Here is a 16,670-nt window from a genome sequence, read left to right as displayed (position 1 = left end):
AATTTATTCTATCTTTACTTTTGTTGCTTCTAGGAAGTTAGTTTATTAAGTTAGAGAATATTGGTAAGCAAATTTTCTTGTATTTCCACGCTGATCCAAGAGTCCCAGAACCGAATTACAGATTGTTATATTTGCGACTTACAATATCAGAGAATGATCAGCCTAGAAAATATACTCAACAGAGGACAATTTTTCACCTCGAGACGGAAAAGCCTAGAAAAATATTCCGAGGTTACTCACGGTACCTTGTGACTATTTTTACTATATATGGACAGCCGTTTTCATGAATTAAAATAACTGAAAAATACCCTTTAGCTTAATTTTTTGCCTCTTTGAAAATTCTTTAGCTAGATTAATTTGGCTTGATAAATTTTGACTGATCATGGTTGCAACAGTAGCTGCAACCTAGTAAATGACAAACTACGGTCCACAGTAACCAAGTTTTTAAAAATGTGTTAAAAAAAATAGCTGATTCACAAATGGTAACGATTATCTCAATTAGTCTTAATAATAAAAAGTTATTTTTAAATCAAATTTATTTTTCTAAAAGTTCGATGTTGTTTATAAAATTAAACCCGCTGGAAAATATCAATAAAAAGAATTGACACTGAAATTATGGCAATAAATTTTCTTTTATTTAGCTTTGCAAAGTAGAAAACCAATATAAATATCCATGAACTAAGTCCTCTGGCTTTCCATTTTACGAATTTTACTTTAAAAATTTGGATATTCAAACATCATTAGTATCTAACTGTAAGTAAAGAGTAAATCTTGTCAATAGAGACCAAAAACACAATTTAAACTATTAAAAAAAAACAGGCGTGATTTAGATTGTTGTCAACGCCATGCATATATAATTTCAAGCGATTTATATTGCCAAGTAATTGTAGATCGAGTTACTACATCCTTCCTCGGGGGACGTTTTGGAACCATCCGTTTCGAAAACTCCTTTACCAGTGCTAGATCTTCTGCTATGTAAGGTGTAGTTCAGGACAATTAGGTGATTTATTGTCGATCGAAGCAGTCAATCCACCTCACTGACATCTTCCCTCAGATCAATGTCCCCGATCAACTGTCACTTCGAGTAAAATCTTAGGTAGGCAAACAGGATCTATTCTCTTGACGTATTTCTCTGTGACTATTCTCTTGACGTAACTTTGCATAGAATCGTGTATGACGACACTAGTCTTCTTCTGACTTTGCATTTGTGACAGGGTCAGTGTATCTAATTTTCGTTATCCAGCGAAGGTATGGATAACCATACCTTATGGATATGGATAACCATATGGATAACCATACGGGATAATTTTCGTTATCCCGTTTCAAGTGTAAGAAGGGTGTGTTCATTTTCGACTTTTACTGTCCATGGTCCAGACCGTAGAGAGCAATTCTAGACAGTTCTAGAACAATTCTAGGGGTATTATCTGGTTGTAAAAAATGTGAATTTTTAGGTGGTCATAAAAGTAGCTGGATTGCAGTAAGTTTTAAAGCCCTTTGAAACTAGAGCTGTCAAGTCCCGGGCAACATCTAATGTCAGGTTTGAAGTATCCTGGAATGACATTACCATGTCTTGTGGGGCTAGAGAGGTAAGGGTGGGCTAGGGAAGTACGGGTGGGCTAGGGAGGTAGGAGCGGACAGGGGGTAAGGTGGGATTGGGAGGAATGAAAGGGGGGAGGGAGAGTTGTGTATTAATGAGTAAGAGAGATTGGATTTGTTATTATAGATAAGTAGATATGTGGACTTTCACGCGAATGCAAACCCTCATAAGTTTTCCCCGGCGCGAAAGTGTTGTATTTTATTTATTTATTTGTGAATGTTGAAATAAAAACTTGAGCTTTATTTTGGTTTGTATTAATCGGAATTCCAAACAGCTTTTCTAATGGAAAGATGCTATGTGTCTTTCCTTGGTTTTCTTGAATGTTCATAACTTGGAAATCAATATCATTAGCATAAGCCAATTTGTCAATGAGGAGACCACCTATTTTGCTCCATAATCGACAGTAGTCACCGAGAGGAGGGTATGCCGAAAAAGGTTGAACAAACGTGGGAGAGGATGCATCCCTTAGGAACTCCAGAAGTTTTCGAGAATTCATACGAGAGCCCACTGATAGTCAGTATTTAGCTCGTATACTCGTTGTGCATAACCTTAATGATTTGAACGATTTCACCTGGGATACCATAGTATTTATAATATGCCACAAGCCTTTCCTCTAAATAGGGTCAAAAGCTTATTAAAAATTAAAAAAAAAAGTTGTTAGAGCTCTCTATTAAAGTCAATACATCGGTGTATTAGTTGGCGGGCCGCAAAAACTTTGATCAATAGTTGATCGTCCTGGCCGAGCGCCAGTTTGAGATTGGGCCAGTAATATGAAAGATAATCAATTAGATTCTATGATGGGGTATCATAGTCAGGATTCTGGTTTGGTGGCTAACAGACCAAAAGGCCAAGCTAATAGGACACTAATTTTTACACTCTTTTTTTGATAATTCGAACCTTTTTCTTTTGTGGATTGAGAATATTGCTGTCTTACACCAACTTCGTGGGACATGTTCAGTGGATCAGGTGGGTAATATAACACTCTGTCATAGGTCTAAAATATCATCAGAGCCAATATTTAGCAGCTCTGCAGTTTTGTATCGTATCAGCATTTCTGCTGATATCAGCATAATTAGCATAATATGATATCAGCATAATCAGCACTTTGGTCGCTTTCATCCTAGATGTTAGTAAAGATGACGAGTTGACATATTCTGTCATTAGAAGGGAGTTTAGAAGCTAAGGCCTTCTTTTACTCGTGGCTTTAATTTCTCCTCAAATCTATTCCATCAACCAGGGAAGTTTTATTTTTGCGTCATTAATCAATGACGATCAACCGTCATTATTCCTCTGTTTTTCTGTGGCTATTGACGTTGGAGGGTATCTCCTGATGCCACAAATGGCATGTCGAATTTTGCCACAAATAACAAAATTCTACGTAATTTAATGCAAGGATATCATCCCTTCACTGGTAGCAGAAAAAGTATGCCAAGAATTTTTACAATGGCATGTACAAATGGCACGTAATTTAATGCAAGGATATCAGCCCTTCACTGGCAGCGGAAAAAGGATGCCAAGAATTTGTACAATGGCATGTACAAATGGCACGTAATTTAATGCAAGGATATCAGCCCTTCACTGACAGCGGAAAAAGTATGCCAAGAATTTGTACAATGGCATGTACAAATGGCACGTAATTTAATGCAAGGATATCACCCCTTCACTGGCAGCGGAAAAAGTATGCCAAGAATTTGTACAATGGCATGTACAAATGGCACGTAATTTAATGCAAGGATATCAGCCCTTCACTGACAGCGGAAAAAGTATGCCAAGAATTTGTACAATGGCATGTACAAATGGCACGTAATTTAGTGCAAGGATATCAGCCCTTCACTGGCAGCGGAAAAAGTATGCCAAGAATTTGTACAATGGCATGTACAAATGGCACGTAATTCAATGCAAGGATATCAGCCCTTCACTGGCAGTGGAAAAAGTTCAATACCAAAAAAAATTTTTGAGAGTTTAATAAATATCTAAAATAGCCAAGAAAAATAACTTAATATCAATAAACCAAGAATAAAAAAACATAAATTTCTGAAATTAATTCTTACTTTGCTTTTTTCTTCTTAGAATAAGTCCTTGCCCACGGGCTTCTAAACTTCCCAATCTTAACAGATGCAGGCAACCAACGTACAACTGCACCTTCCATCTGTGATCCATCACCACAAACTAAATCTTTTCTGTGGCAGTAATAGCAAACCCCGTAAAAGCATATATTAGTTCCTACAAAGCAATAATTTACCGATTGTATCAAATTGCGAATCCATACGAAAATCTGTGCCGAAATATAGTTGCATGTTTAGTTTAATAATAGTCAATAAACAATTAAAATGGTTAAATAAGAACACATGATTAATAAAAATTACTATGAATTATTTAAGTACCCCATTCAAAAATCAAACTTCATTACCCCATTCAAAAATCAAACTTCATTGACGAAGACGTGATGGACGCACGGTCCTCCTCCGTCCCAATATATTCAAAGATTGCAATTAATTAATAATAAAATTTATTGTAATTACAAAAATTTACAATAAAATTTTCTTATACTTTTGTTTACGAAAAATTATATTTTTACTATCTCTATTGTTGGAAGATTAACCTATTTTCAATTTGTACAACGGGAAATGGGAAAGCTATTAATCCTGGCATTTATTAAACGTTATATTCTTTTAGCCTTAAGCCTGACAGACGTTACATTTTCCGCCAATTAAAATTTTCTGGTATGCCTAAATGAATCGTACGTGAATTGTTTTTGTATCCCTACGAATTTTGAATTCTACTCCTTTTTATGAGCTTTTCTCAAGCATAGAAAAACGAATATAGTCGTTATATTTGCTAGAAATAGCCAATTCTTACAAAAATGAAGCTTGAAATTTTATATCCACGTAATTAAAATGTTGACTTTAAAAATATCACCATGAAAAAAATAAATCTTGATTTAATTTGAACTACAAAGTAGGTAATAGAAACAGTTAAATCACAGAGAAAGAAATCCGTGTCCTAAAATATTCTGACTGTAGGGATTTAGCATCAGAGTTGCTAGAAATTTCTGCATGAGCTGGTCGGTTTTGGACATGTTGAAGAGGGGCGATGGGGCTAAATCAAACATGCATATTCCATAGCTGGTGCATCACGTCATGACGCATGACGTGAACATTTTTTGTTTTTGTGTGACGTCATTCACATGAAGTGACGTTTACTACTACTACTTCATATCAGAATAAAAAAATAAAATTACAGAAAGTGATTATGAGATGGAAGAGGTTCAAACGTGTGTTGTGGATCTTAATGGGGAAGTTTAGCCGTAATTGTTTTTTAATTGAGTAAAAAAAAATGAATTTATGGGAGGTAATTCGAGAATAAAATAAAAGCTAAATGGTTGAGTTAAGGGTCTCGGAAGGATGAGGTATTTTTAAAATTTTTATTCAGATTTAAAAAAAAAGATCCTTACTCACCACATAAAAAAAACTAACACTTAAAGTTGGCTCGTGTATATGTGCTTATCAGAGAGATTATTAGTAAAAAGCCAGAACTTTGAAACACTTTTACATAAGGGGTTTAAGCTAATCTTATCAGAGAACAAGGGCATATTCCGTTAAAAAAAAATTCCGCATGCTAACCAATGGTCTTCATGGCAAAGGTACCAATATCCTTATTTTCTGCCTTCGGCCGGGAGTGCAATGCGTGGATGGGGCAAATTATCCTAAACTTCCCGTGTTTTCCACCCAGATTTCTCCAGGCACACGTTTAGAGCTGAGTCGGCTCTGACCGAGCTTACTGAGTCACAGTCACACCATAGTCAAACTAAATAACCAGCGACAATAGGACTCAAACGCCTGTCCTCAGTATTTCAAGTCTAGCGCGCTAACCACTAGGCTAGGACGGCTCGGAGACATCCGTTAGATGGGGGATGTGTTTATAAATAAGTAGGTCTGCCAAAAGTTATTACCAAAAGTTGTTACCAAGTTGATATTTGACCTCTACTCACATAAAACTTTAGTTATGCGATAATTTATTGTTATTCACTGTCAAAATGACATATTTTATGATGCTTTATTTGTCCACTTGTGTCTTAAATTTACACCTTATAACGGAATATATGGAATATATAAAACAAATAAATTGAAGGTAAGAAATGCAAGGATAAAACTACAGCATAGGAAATGTGGTCTGAAGTCACACTATCCTTACAACTGATAAGACTTTGTCCATCTAAACGCAGTTATCTAGTAACATAGGATGGCTATAAGAATATTACCATTTTTTAAAAACGTATTTTTCAAGCTAGTTGAGGCCACTGGAAGTATTTCCTTAGAGAGGTCAACTATTCTTCCAGCAACAAGTGGTGACCGTCGTAGACCAAGCAAGAGTCCTATATAAAATCCTAAAATTTCCGATGTATGCCTGTCTTTTCCAGAATATATTTCACCTTGGATGACTTCATTGGTTGAATACCTTCAAAACAAAGTAAATTCAATGGATAAACGTTGTAAACTAAGTCCTGACTCAGCAAAGAAAACAATCCGGAGGTACAAAATGCCCCCAGTGTCCACCCTGCCAACCAATTCCCCCCCACACACTCCTACAGTAAACATTTAAGAAGAAAAACGAGTCAGATTGCATTTTACTTGGAGCATGTGCCCATGTCCACTCTGTTACCCCCCCCCCTTTTACGGTAAACATTTAAGAAAAAAGAAGACAGATTGCATAAAGTGGGCATTGAGCATCATCTGCTCCTACAAGGGCCAGTTTTTTTTGCAGCAAGGAAGACATTATAGGCCTTATTTAAAAGTTTCAACTTATATGTTTGAAGAACAAACGTAGGTCTGTGGAACCTTTATATCCACACAGACCAAACCACTCCAACAATTTTTAGACAGAAAGGCAGATATCTTGAACCTTGACTGAACTAGAATAAAGTTATAATTTCGAATTTGTGTTTTATTGAAGGATTAAAGGCGACCCGTGGTCCCTAAAACCCCCTACACTCCCCCACCGCCTTCTTCATTGACGAAGAGTAGGCATGTTAGAACCTATCATACAAAGAATCACACAAGGATGTAGTACTGTCTATGAAGACCTGAAGTTATACTAAAGTTCTCCAATACTATCCATCCCCTTCAACTATCAACTTCTTAGCACAAAGGTAGGTTTATCAAGCTCTATCTAGTTCGAGCCAAAACTGTTCAAGGACTTTCAGTCTCCATGGCTCAAGGACCAAATTTATCAGTGCCCCTTAAATAGCACTCCCTTGCACATCTATCTATCTATATATATATAAAAATAAGTTGTTTGTCTGTGTACTGACGTCATGTTTGTCGACTGTCAACTGACGTCATGTTTGTCGACTGACGTCATTACAAGGATTGAGGATTACGCCTTCGTGAAGTTGTTTGTCGACTGACGAAATTACAGACCGGGACACAAATGACGACCGGGACACCGAGACACAGGGAATATAAATGACGACCGGGACACTCAAAGAGAAATTACAGACTGGGACACCGGGACACAAATAACGACCGGGACACAGGGAATATAAATGACGACCGGGACACAGGGACACAACTACAACTAGGACGCCGGGGGCACAGGGGGGATATATAAATGACGACCGGGACACAGGGAATTTTCGATTAGCAATCACCATCAACAAAGCTCAAGGGCAATCATTGGAATAATGAGGTATAGATCTGAATACGGATTGTTTTTTCCATGGACAATTATATGTTGCATGTTCAAGAGTCGGTAAACCTGACAATCTATTTATATGCACAGACAATGGGACTGCGAAGAATGTTGTATATTCGCAAATTTTACGTAGTTAAAAACATAAATATATCTATCTATATTCACAGGTGAGACACAGGGACACAACTACAATGGCGCGTAACGACTTACGCACGCGGGGGGCTTGGGGGGCGCGAAGCGCCTCCCCAACAGCTAGTTAGCAATAATTTGGCAGAAAGCACCTATTGTACCTTATTTGGACCATATTGCATCATTGTATACCTTGTTTGGACCACATTGCGCCTTGTTTGAACCATATTGTACTGTTGCACCTTTTTTTTACCATATTCCACCATTGCACCTTGTTTGGACCATATTGCACAATTGCACCTTGTTTGGACCATATTGCACCATTGCACCTTGTTTGGATAATATTGCACCATATTGAACCATTGCACCATATTGCGCCTTGTTTGGACCATATTGCACCATTGCACCTTGTTTGGACCATATTGCACAATACAACAGCTACTTTGGATATATTAATGCACATTGCACCTTTTTTGGACCATAATATACAATTGTACCTTGTTTGGACCTTATTGCACCGTATTACGCCTTGCCTGGACCATATTTCACCGTTTTACCTTGTTTAGACCATACTGCACCATACAGCACCAAGTTTGGATAAACTACTGCATATTGCACCTTGTTTGTGTCACAATCATACATACATTTCCAATTTGTATGAAGGAACCACTAACATAATAACCGCCCTCTTCCTGCCGTTTTTTTTTCAGAAAGGTATGCATGATGCTCCTTGTTCAACATTGAATCATAGGAAGAATTTTAATTTACATTATTGGACATATAAGGTAAATCTATGTCCCTACCTGCATCTCCTCTCCTGTTAGCTTATCTCGAGAGAAATCATGTTTGTTGTACTTTGTTTGAGCCAAAATGTTCAACTAATTCTCAGCTAGAAGACGAGAAGAACCAAACTGGAACAAGGAGGCCCATAAGAACCTCAGCACACAAACAACAACTGTTACAAAAAATGCAGTTCTATCCCACTTGTTAGTGCTGTGATGAGAGAAAGGTTGAGATGACTAGGACACGTATTGCGGATAGGATGACAGATTGCCGAAGATCACTCTTTACAGAAATCCATCTTGGGCCACACACGAAGAAGCTCGTCTCCGAATGGGGTGGCGAGAGGTCATAAGGAACATTTAAATGAAAGTGCAACTTATTGAGAGGGGGTAAAGAGTGAAGCTTTGAATAGATTGGGGTAGAGTATGATCATACACAGTTGTGTTGACTTTAGGCGGTTTGGTCCTTCAGTGAGTTGTTCGTGGCAGTAGAAGCAGGGACATAACACCTTAATCAAGCTAATATCATGCAAAAAAAACGAATTTCGAATCCCCTGAATCTAAACTCCCCCCTCCTCTCTCCCACTTCTTGTTTAAATCAACCGTAGGCAATGCTTTCAATGGTGTCCAATGGTTTGTAAAAGAAGGGGTTTGTCATCGCTTTTGGTGTTTATTTTTTTTTATACTGACAAAATTATCATTACAAGTGTGTCGCAGATTTCAAAGTATCATAGTTTGTTTTTATTCTCCCTTACAAAAAAAAGCTTTCACGTTTTTCGGTCGTAAAAGAAGCTTTCACTATTTTTCTGTCATAGCCGTTTTTCTGCCATCCGCCATTGTCAGTTATAGGTCATGGCCAATTTTTGTCATCAATCACTGCAAGTTTTCTGCCATGGCCATTTTTCTGTCATCTGTCATGGTCATCTTTCTCTCTTGGCCTTTTCCTGTCATCTGCCAAGGCTAGCTGTCATGGCTATTTTTCTTTCACCTTTCACGGTCATTTTTCTGTCATCTGACTTGGCAATTTTCCGTCATGACCATTTTTCCGTCATCTGTTTGCCAGACCCCGGTGGTATTCCTGCCAAACTACTTAAAGTTGGTTCTAAAATGCTAGAGAATAATATTTCATAAATTGGCTGTTACCGCTTGGACGACAGGCCATTTTCCAAAAGTATAAACAACAGCGGTGATCGTACTGCTCCATAAGAAAGATCCAAAAACGACTGCAAAAATTATCGACCCATTAGCCTCACCAGCCTCCCAGCTAAAATTCTACCAAAGATTATCCAAAACCGAATAAAAACCATTACAGACTAAATTATCAGTGATTATCAGGCCGGTTTCTGATCTGGACGATCTACCACGGATTAGATTTTTGTAGTGAGACAACTTGGGGAAAAGTATCTTGAGTTCAGTAGAGAAATCCTTCAACTACTTTTTGATTTCGAATAGGCCCTGATGTTTTGCTTGACCGAAACGGGCTATGGCACATTCTGCCCAAAAACTTAATCAACGTTATCCAAAATAAGCAAGATAACTATCGCAGCTACGTTCAGACCCTGGAAGGCCAGACAGAAGAGTTTGCAACGACTTCAGGTGTGCTTCAAAGTTGCATACTTTCTTCACAACTATTCAAGCTGTTCTTGCACGCTATCCTATAGCGTACAAGAACAGCTATAGGATATAGCTCAAACAGTTATGTTTGAGAGTTCATACTGCAAACACCTTTTTGGATATAATCATTAATACAGTAAGACAATTGTTATTCTCTGGCTGGTCATTCAAGGTGTTAGCATCTCGCTAAAGTCAACCGTGCAAAACCTGTTTTTTGCATAAGATTATTGTTGATAGCAAGGAATGATCTAAGGTGATTTTAACTAGATCGTAATTATTGATTTATTTAATGATGGCGAGCGTCAGCAAAAAGGATTTTGAGGACTTTAAAGTTAGCATTAATGCCAAGCTGATGAAACTTGATAAACTTGATATAATTTTGGCAAACCAAAACGAATTGTCACTAAAGTTTGTGAGTTTGAAAGCTGATATTGAAGTCATAAAATCGGATGGAATAGAACGTGGCAATAGGATTCGTGAACTCGAAAGTCAACTGAATGCTCATAAAGCTTCCTGCGAATTACTTTCGAAAGAACTATTGCTAGTTGACTTAAAAAGCAGGAAAAAAAACCTCATCATTCATGGTCTACGAAACGAAAAGGGTAACCAAACCCTGGAATCTAACGTGAAATCATGGATCAGTGATACTTTGGGAATTTCTAGCCCTATTACAATTGACAATTTGTATAGACTGGGGTCTAAAACAAGCAATAACATTACCACTAGGCGAGGCTCATCGAAAACTGAGACGTTAAAACCAGTTTGTCTTTCCCTTAGCAACGACAAAGATGTGCAATTAATTATGCGTAATGTGGGGAAACTTAAAGGGTCCGGAGCTCGCGTTGTGTCTGATCTTCCTCCCAAACTTAACGATATCAGGAACAACCTCCTTGCTAAGGCTAAAGGTCTGCGCGAAGCTGGAAAATGGGAGTCCTCCAGGATCAAACAAAAGGGAGCGGATCTATGGTTAGAAGTAAGTCACCTGAACTCTGATAAGTGGATAAAATACGATGACCAACATGAAGCTTAATAGTTATTATTGAACTCCAGTGAAGGTTATAATGATTATTTAAAATGTCTATTATTCCTTTTAAGTGACAACAGTTGAAAGTTCTTCTTTTTTCTTTTCTTTTTTTTTTTTTTTGATGGGGTTTTGTCAAGATAAGTGATGATTTTTGCTGTTAGTATGGGTTATATTTTAATTTGTAGGGAGATATGTATGTGTATGTGTATATGTGGGTATATATATATATATGTTTATGTATATGTATATGTATATATATATATATTTGTTTCTTTTTTTTCTTGTCGTCATCATGGTTTGTTTAAAATTTAAATACGATCTAGCCGTAATAATCATGGTCCTTTTTTTTGTCTTTTGTTGTCTTCTTTTTCTTTTTCTTTCATTATTTTCGAGTTCTCACTGGTTCAGTTGTTTTTGCTACTTTAAGACTCAGACGGTATGCATTTTGCGAAAGTTTCTGCTAGTTCGGATCATAATTCTGATTTTGCACATTGGATGATAGTTGCATTGGGGATAGACTGAGATACCTTGAATCTAACCCTTTTGATTTTTCCATATTCCAGAGCCATGATAAATTTTCAGGAAATAAGATAAATGACGGTGGGCTAATTAACTTTCCAAATTGTAAATATAAATTACCTTCCGAAGTTTCTGATCTTCCCAGTACCGGTATTGTGAGAACAGGATTTTTAAATTGTAGGGTTTTTTTTTAGTTCATAGGATGATCTTGTCGATGTAGTTCATAAATTATCTTATCATGTCGTTGGATTCTGTGAGACTTTTCTTACAGACCTGACTCCTCAGGTTGTTTTTCCTGGATATCAATTTATTTTTAAAAACCGATTGACTAGGCGCCAAGGTGGTTTAGCAGTAATAGTTAAAGAAGGTATCTCTTTTCGACGCATTGCAAATCTGGAAGGTTCTCATGAGGAAATGCTTTTTGAAGTAATGGTGACTGAAATTAGTCTTGGAAAAAAAGATGTTTTTTTTTGCGTAGTATACCGACCGCCTTCTTCTCCAGTCAAATCTTTCCTCTCTAAACTCCATGATTTTTTGCATCAACCCCATTTTCAAAATAAAGATGTAATCCTTTCCGGAGATTTCAATATTGACCTTCTAGAAACTTCAAATGAATCTTCTGTTGAGTTATTGTCTTCTTGCTTTTCTGCGTGTCTGCTTCCTACTTGCCTGATACCTACAAGAATTTCACCTAGTTCTGCTTCTCTCATTGATAATATTTTTACATCTTTACCTATTCAAGCAAATTTTGCAGTTTTAAGTGATATATCGGATCATTTCCTGCTGGTTTCAGATTTAGCTTTTACTTATAAAATACCACAGGTAAGTAAGGAACGTCAAGGACGGTTAATAAATAAAATAACATTAAAGCACCTGAATGAAAGCCTTGGACTATTGGATTGGCAGGAGGTAATATCCACGGAGGATACAGATATGGCAACTGATAATTTTCTAAGAAATTTCAATTGCTGCCTTGATTCTAGTTGCCCATTTGTTACGATTAAAAGTTGCAGAGAAAAATTTCCTATAAGGCCATGGATAACGTCTGGAATTTTGATATCAGTTAAGAAAAAAAATCAGTTATTTAAAAAGCAGTTAAAGAATCCAACTGATTATAATATTAAAAATTTTAGAATTTTCAAAAATAAATTAACCACAATGATACGTTTGTCGAAACAATTGTATTATAAAAAGTCTTTCGAAGAAGCTCAAAATTCTCCTCGCAAAACGTGGTCTTTAATTAATTATTTTATAAAAAAAAGAAAGTAAGTCTAATTTTCCTGAAGTTATTAGTTTAGAAGATGGTTCGACTACTAATAAATCGGAGAAAGTGGCTGATATTTTGAATACTCATTTTGCTAAAATAGGAGAGAAAATTGTTTCATCAGTAATGAACCAGTTTGATTCACGTAGTAATAAACATTTTTCTTCATACCTTCCATCTCCTCAAAGTAATTCAATTTTTCTCGGGCCTATTTCTCATTCTGAAATAACAAAAATAGTGTGTGATCTAAATCCAGGTAATTCAGCGGGAATTGACGGGTCTAGTTCTAAAATTGTTAAAGAAATACTGTCTGCAATAATATTACCATTACAACATATAATTAATCTTTCATTTAAAACTGGAGTTTTTCCATCTGCTTTTAAAGAAGTGCGGATAGTTCCGCTTCACAAAGGTGACTCTCCTGAAAATCCATCAAATTACCGCCCTATTTCTATTTTGTCAGCATTTTCTAAAATACTTGAGAAGGCAATTTATAAGAGGTTTTATGACTTTCTTAAATCGTCTAATTTCTTCACAAATTTCCAGTTTGGTTTCCGGTCTGGACACAACACTGAACATGCTACCGTTGCTCTCATCCAATATATTCATGAATGCTTAGATAGAGGTGAAATTCCAGCAACAATATATTTAGATTTTAAAAAAGCATTCGATACAATATCCCATTGTATTCTTTTTAGTAAATTGGATAATTGTGGTGTGCGTGGACCGGCGTTGGATCTAGTTAAATCTTATCTTGACATGAGAAAGCAACGATTAGATGGAGGCAATTTTCTCTCTTCACCTGTACATCAGTCTTCGAAGGTTGGGGTACCTCAGGGCTCTGTCCTAGGTCCTCTACTTTTTTTAATTTATATAAATGATTTTCACCGCGCTTTTACATCCCCGTGTCTCAACACACATTTTGCTGATGATACGGCAGTTTCAATTTCTGAAAAGAATGACGAGGAGTTGGAGACAAAACTGAATACTGCATTTTCTAATGTTCTTGATTGGTGTTCTTCAAATTTTATTGCTTTGAATGTATCAAAAACAAATTTCATAATTTACGGCAGAAAGTCAAATATCTGCCCTCGTATTACCCGAGTTACTTCTTCAAAGTATCTATTATCAATATCTCGGGTGAAAATGACAAAGTACCTTGGACTTGTGATTGACGAAAGCTTATCTTTTAAAACACACATTCAAAATCTACGATTAAAGATTTCAAGGTATGTTGGTTTAATGCGAAGGTTAAAGCTTTGTTTGCCCTACTCTGCTTTACGAAGTATTTATTTTGCTCTGATTCAGACTAATATTAATTATTGTTCTCTAGTATATTTATCTACATTTAAAAGCCATATTAAACCAATACAGATTTTACAAAATAAAGCCCTAAGAATCCTTAAACTTTTTATTCCATCACCTATTGAACTTCCAAATAAGTCTTCTACTGCATCTTTATATACTTATCTAGATATACTTCCAGTCACTCAACAATTTGCTTTTGGAGCAATTCTTTTCAAAATCAATTATGACATTAAGAAATTACCGCCATATTACCTCCATCAAAGTTTGTTCTCCCAATCACAAGATTTACATAATTATAACACTCGACAAAAAAAGGATATCTACATTGACAAATATAATACTGAGAGATCTAAATTCGCTCCGTTTTTGTCAATAGCTCGGTGCTGGGATGCTCACAAGGCTCTTATTGATAATTTTTCCTCTATCCATTTAATAAAAAGGAAACTTAAATTTCATTTAGTTCAGGATTATTTTTAATTAATTAAGTATCTTTTTAGTAAGGCAAAGTTTTTGTATGGTTCGTTGCTCTGGGTGATTATGGGCCTCTCAGCTATCTTCCAGTATTAATTTATATTTAATAATATTACTTTCTTAATTTTTTCAACAGTATTGAATGATCCTGAGCTAGCTGCTACTTTCATACTATTGTTGTGTTATTGTATCTTTGCCGTCATGTTTATCTTTGTATTGTAGTGTGTTATTATTTTATTCTTTGTCTAGGCCTAGTTTTTCGAGCTTGTCTCCCCATGGGCCTATGTCATATATATATATATATACATGTATGTGCGATTATTAAATAAATGAACTTGAACTTGAAATGAACTTGAACCAGAAAATAAAGTAGGCGTGAACATTAGCGGAGTCTCCGTAGACACCCTAGTTTATGCTGACGACCTCGATATACTTACTGAACTGTACCTAGATTACAGGCCCAAGCTTCTGAACTAGAATCCACAGCAAATAGCTTTGGCATGACCATTAATCCAAAAAAGACCCAAGTCATGCATACAACGAGAGACTCCAGCCCATCTCCCGCTCATGTCATATCATGCAGCTAAGTAGTTGAATCGGTCACCCAATTCGTATACCTAGGGAACCTAGAAGACTTGAATAAGGAAGTGCAATCTTCAAGAGGCTGCTTTCCCAATTCAAAAACAAATATCCATCAACACAACTAAAGCTATGACTCTTGCACTTCTTAATAGTTCCTGTTGCCCTATACACCGTGCCCTATACACGTGACGTGCCTCTGAAACTGAAGGATGAGCGAAAAATTTCCGCATTCAAAACAGAACGCCTTCGCCGTATAGCCGGTATAACATACCTCGACAGAGTCTCTAACCAAGAACTTCGGGAACGGCTGAAGCGAAAAACGCCAATACTCCAGAGAGTGCGCCAGCAAAAACTTAGATATCTGGGCCACGTTCACCGGATGGAGAAGTTGCAACTGCCAAAAGTTATTTTCTAAGGTAAACGGCGACACAGCAGTCGCCGTCCCGGCAGATCAAGGAACTGACGGCGAGAAAACTACGGAAACAACCTCCTGCAACTTTTAAATCAAGTTGATGACTGCACATCCTAAAGAAAGCTGATCTGTCAACGTATATAGGAGATGGCCCAACACGGCCCACGTGGACGTTCAGGACATAAGTCAAGTAAGTAAGTGAAAAAAACATTAACTGAGAAAAACTTAATACAAAAAGAATTCTCGCAAGCCTCTAACATTCAGGAGAGTCGTTGGAACTAGAAGAATCCTCCTTTGAACGTTACTGGATCATAATAGTAAGCAGACCACAAACCATATTATTAATCTTCCAACCCCCCCCCCTCCCTGGTATCACTATCTTGACGGAGAAGTTAAAAAATTTCTAAGGTAACCATAGAAAAGAGATTAAAACTCACTTTCGACAAATTATGTTTTAAGTCTAGCAACCCCTCCTGGTGCTCATTCTTATTTTATTTCAAGTTTTTGTGCTACCAAAAACTGCAGTTAAGCCTGGAAAATCTTTACTTTCAACTGTTAAAAAAAATGTCGAGCTGGTAGGCTTTTTTTTTGGTCTGAAGTTCAAATAAAAGCCATAAAAAAATAGACAAAATTGGGGAGCTAATTTAATCAACCAGTAAAGATATTATTTCATTAATGATTACAAATACACGTTTTTTTTAGTTTGTTTTGTTAATTTTAAAGTCAAGCTGATAAGCTTTTTGTCCTAATCTTAAATTAGAATAAAGGTCATTACATACCATTACAAACAGTAAAAAAAAATAAGAGGGGAATGCTACAGTAATCAACAAGTAAAGATATTAATTCATTAATGATTAAAAAGATTCTTTTTAACTCGAAAAAGTCAAGCGTACAGGCTCTTTGTCTTGATCTTAAATCCTTATAAAAGCCATTACTTTCCAGAACAAACACAGAAAAACAGAAAAAAATCGAGATGGTCAACTAATAAATGCATTATCCCATTAATGATTTTTTTTTCCAAAGTTTCAACAATTCTAGCTGACAAGCTTTTTGTCTTAGTCTTAATTTCAAGTAAAAGCAATTAATTTCCCAAAAAAAAAGTAAAAAAAGATAATTAGGGTGCAAAAGAAATGACCTACTATAGATATCAACCCATCAATGACTAAGGAACTGAAAAAAAAAATACAAATAAATGTGCATTGTCAGTTTAACATACATATACTGATATATACTAACACATATACTATATACTAATACATACACTGATATATATA

General features: G+C 36.3%; 1 protein-coding gene across 2 annotated transcripts in view; it reads right to left on the bottom strand.

Moving 5' to 3' along the window:
* The window catches only part of LOC136040186 (glycosaminoglycan xylosylkinase-like), a 74,839-nt gene that overhangs the window by 26,239 nt on the left and 31,930 nt on the right, over positions 1 to 16,670 (bottom strand). For both annotated transcript variants that reach the window (XM_065724336.1, XM_065724335.1), the window contains exons 4-5: positions 5,859 to 6,055; positions 3,649 to 3,820 (exon numbers count right to left, since the gene is read on the bottom strand). In XM_065724336.1, coding sequence (XP_065580408.1) covers positions 3,649 to 3,820; positions 5,859 to 6,055 — 369 coding nt within the window. The remainder of the gene's footprint in view (positions 1 to 3,648; positions 3,821 to 5,858; positions 6,056 to 16,670) is intronic.

This window comes from Artemia franciscana, chromosome 20 (assembly GCF_032884065.1).
Source record: "Artemia franciscana chromosome 20, ASM3288406v1, whole genome shotgun sequence".
Lineage (NCBI taxonomy): Eukaryota > Metazoa > Arthropoda > Branchiopoda > Anostraca > Artemiidae > Artemia > Artemia franciscana.
This window is presented reverse-complemented; position numbering and strand designations above follow the sequence as displayed.